The sequence below is a fragment of the Trichinella spiralis genome (genome assembly GCF_000181795.1).
Source record: "Trichinella spiralis strain ISS 195 chromosome Unknown Scfld9, whole genome shotgun sequence".
NCBI lineage: Eukaryota > Metazoa > Nematoda > Enoplea > Trichinellida > Trichinellidae > Trichinella > Trichinella spiralis.
Window position 1 is genome coordinate 4,424,147 of NW_003526948.1, and position 1,765 is coordinate 4,425,911.

The 1,765-nt window shown below is 32.4% G+C and overlaps 1 protein-coding gene across 1 annotated transcript; it reads left to right on the forward strand.

Moving 5' to 3' along the window:
* The first annotated feature begins 337 nt into the window (after positions 1-337).
* Tsp_05650 (queuine tRNA-ribosyltransferase) lies at positions 338-1,155 on the forward strand. Its single transcript, XM_003371953.1, has 4 exons — positions 338-365; positions 653-702; positions 762-933; positions 1,085-1,155. Exons 1-4 carry the CDS (start codon positions 338-340, stop codon positions 1,153-1,155), a joined length of 321 nt encoding a protein of 106 aa, XP_003372001.1.
* Positions 1,156-1,765: the final 610 nt, after the last annotated feature.

Sequence of the window (1,765 nt, forward strand, 5' to 3'; positions counted from 1 at the left end):
AGGAAAAGGAAAATGCTGCATAGGAAATGAAAATAATGCAATTACAGTTAAAGTATTGTGAATGTAATAGTTTATAGGATTCTTCAGCTAGCCTCCTTATCCAAAGGCATAAACTTGTTACAAATATAAACAATACATGAATGATCAGAACACTTCACATATACCACCAGTAGACCAAACTGCAGTTTTCCAGCATTCCTACGAGTCAGAAATTTGGAGATAAAAATGCATTTCACACAGACATCATGATTTGGATAATTTTTCTTTCATTAAAAAAATCATTGTTCAAATTAAGATGAATACGATACAATAAACCATACGTCACTTTATTCTTAGAATGTCACAAATCCAAGGAAACAGGACAAGTGTATTTTAAAAAATGCTATAACGTTTTCAAAAATTCACCACAAAAAAATGGCAGTTTTAAGAATTATTTTTGAAAAAACAATTGGCACAAAAACAGATATTAAAAACACAGACTAAATAAAATATAAGATTATAAATAAAAACGAAAAAATTACGGTAAATAATAATTGAACAAACAATTAAAAAATTGAAACATTTGCATAATGATTGCATAATAGAAACTTCATGCAAATTTTCATTTATTTATAAAGCGATCGCATGCATTAATAATCATTATTGAATGAAGCACAACGCGTGCGCAATGGCACCTTCAAAACGCTGACGGATGAAGCCTTGGTTGTTGTGCGGAAAAGGGAGTAAAGCAATTTTCCAAATTTCCATCTTTTAATTGTCAGACATTTAAGTTGAATACCGGGAGTGCTATGCAACGTTTCATCGGAAACCGCACTGTTGTTCTGGAAAAATGGGCCTCTAATGTTGGCGCATCGCTTATCTCAATAAATCGGCAAGTATCCCACTTTTTGCAGGATATCAAGAGAACTATGCAACCAGGAAGGACGGGGATAAGTTTGTTGTACTTCTTCTCTAATCATTTCTGATCGATAGATAATACCGAAGGTTTTTTTCGAAAATTGCAAAATTTCATGGGCTATAGACTTGCTTTTTTGCGGAAGTCAGCAAAAAATTTTTTTTCAAAATGTAACCTTTTCTGTTCAAGAATTATTCGCATTGATTATTGACAGTGTTATGCAAAGACCCAAAGGAAATTGGCCAGTAGTTGAGGAATAAATGGTCTTTAAATCTGGCACATATCCCATCTCAATATACAGGTCCGCTTCCCAGTTTTTTTTAATATTTCAAGAAATAGGCAACTTATAACCGCCGGGATAGATTATTACTGATCTATTGATACCCACATAGTCCAATTTTGTAGTCTAAGGGTTTTCTCAAAAATTGCAAAATTTCACGGACTATAGACTTGTTCTTTTAGCGAAAATAGCGAAAAAAAAGTGTATTCAATGTTTCAAAAATTTTTGATTGTTATAGTTTCATACTGATAAAAGAAAGTGTGTTCTAGAGTTTCAACCCAAACTACCCAGCAACTGTGGAATAAATAGCCTCTAAAGTTGGAATACTGCCTCTCTTAATACATGTGTATGCTTAGCACTTTTTTCAGGTAATCTCAAGAACTATGCGACCGGGAAACGTGTGGATACGTTTTCCGCACTCCACTACTTGTTACTGATCGTTTAATGCTCATAAAGTCCATTTTTTAAGAAAAAACTTTTTCTCGAAAATTTCAAAATTTCATGGGCTATAGACTTGGTTGTTTTTGTGAAAATCGACGAAAAATGTGTTTTAAAAATTTAGTTTTTTTTATTGTTATAGTTTTATATTG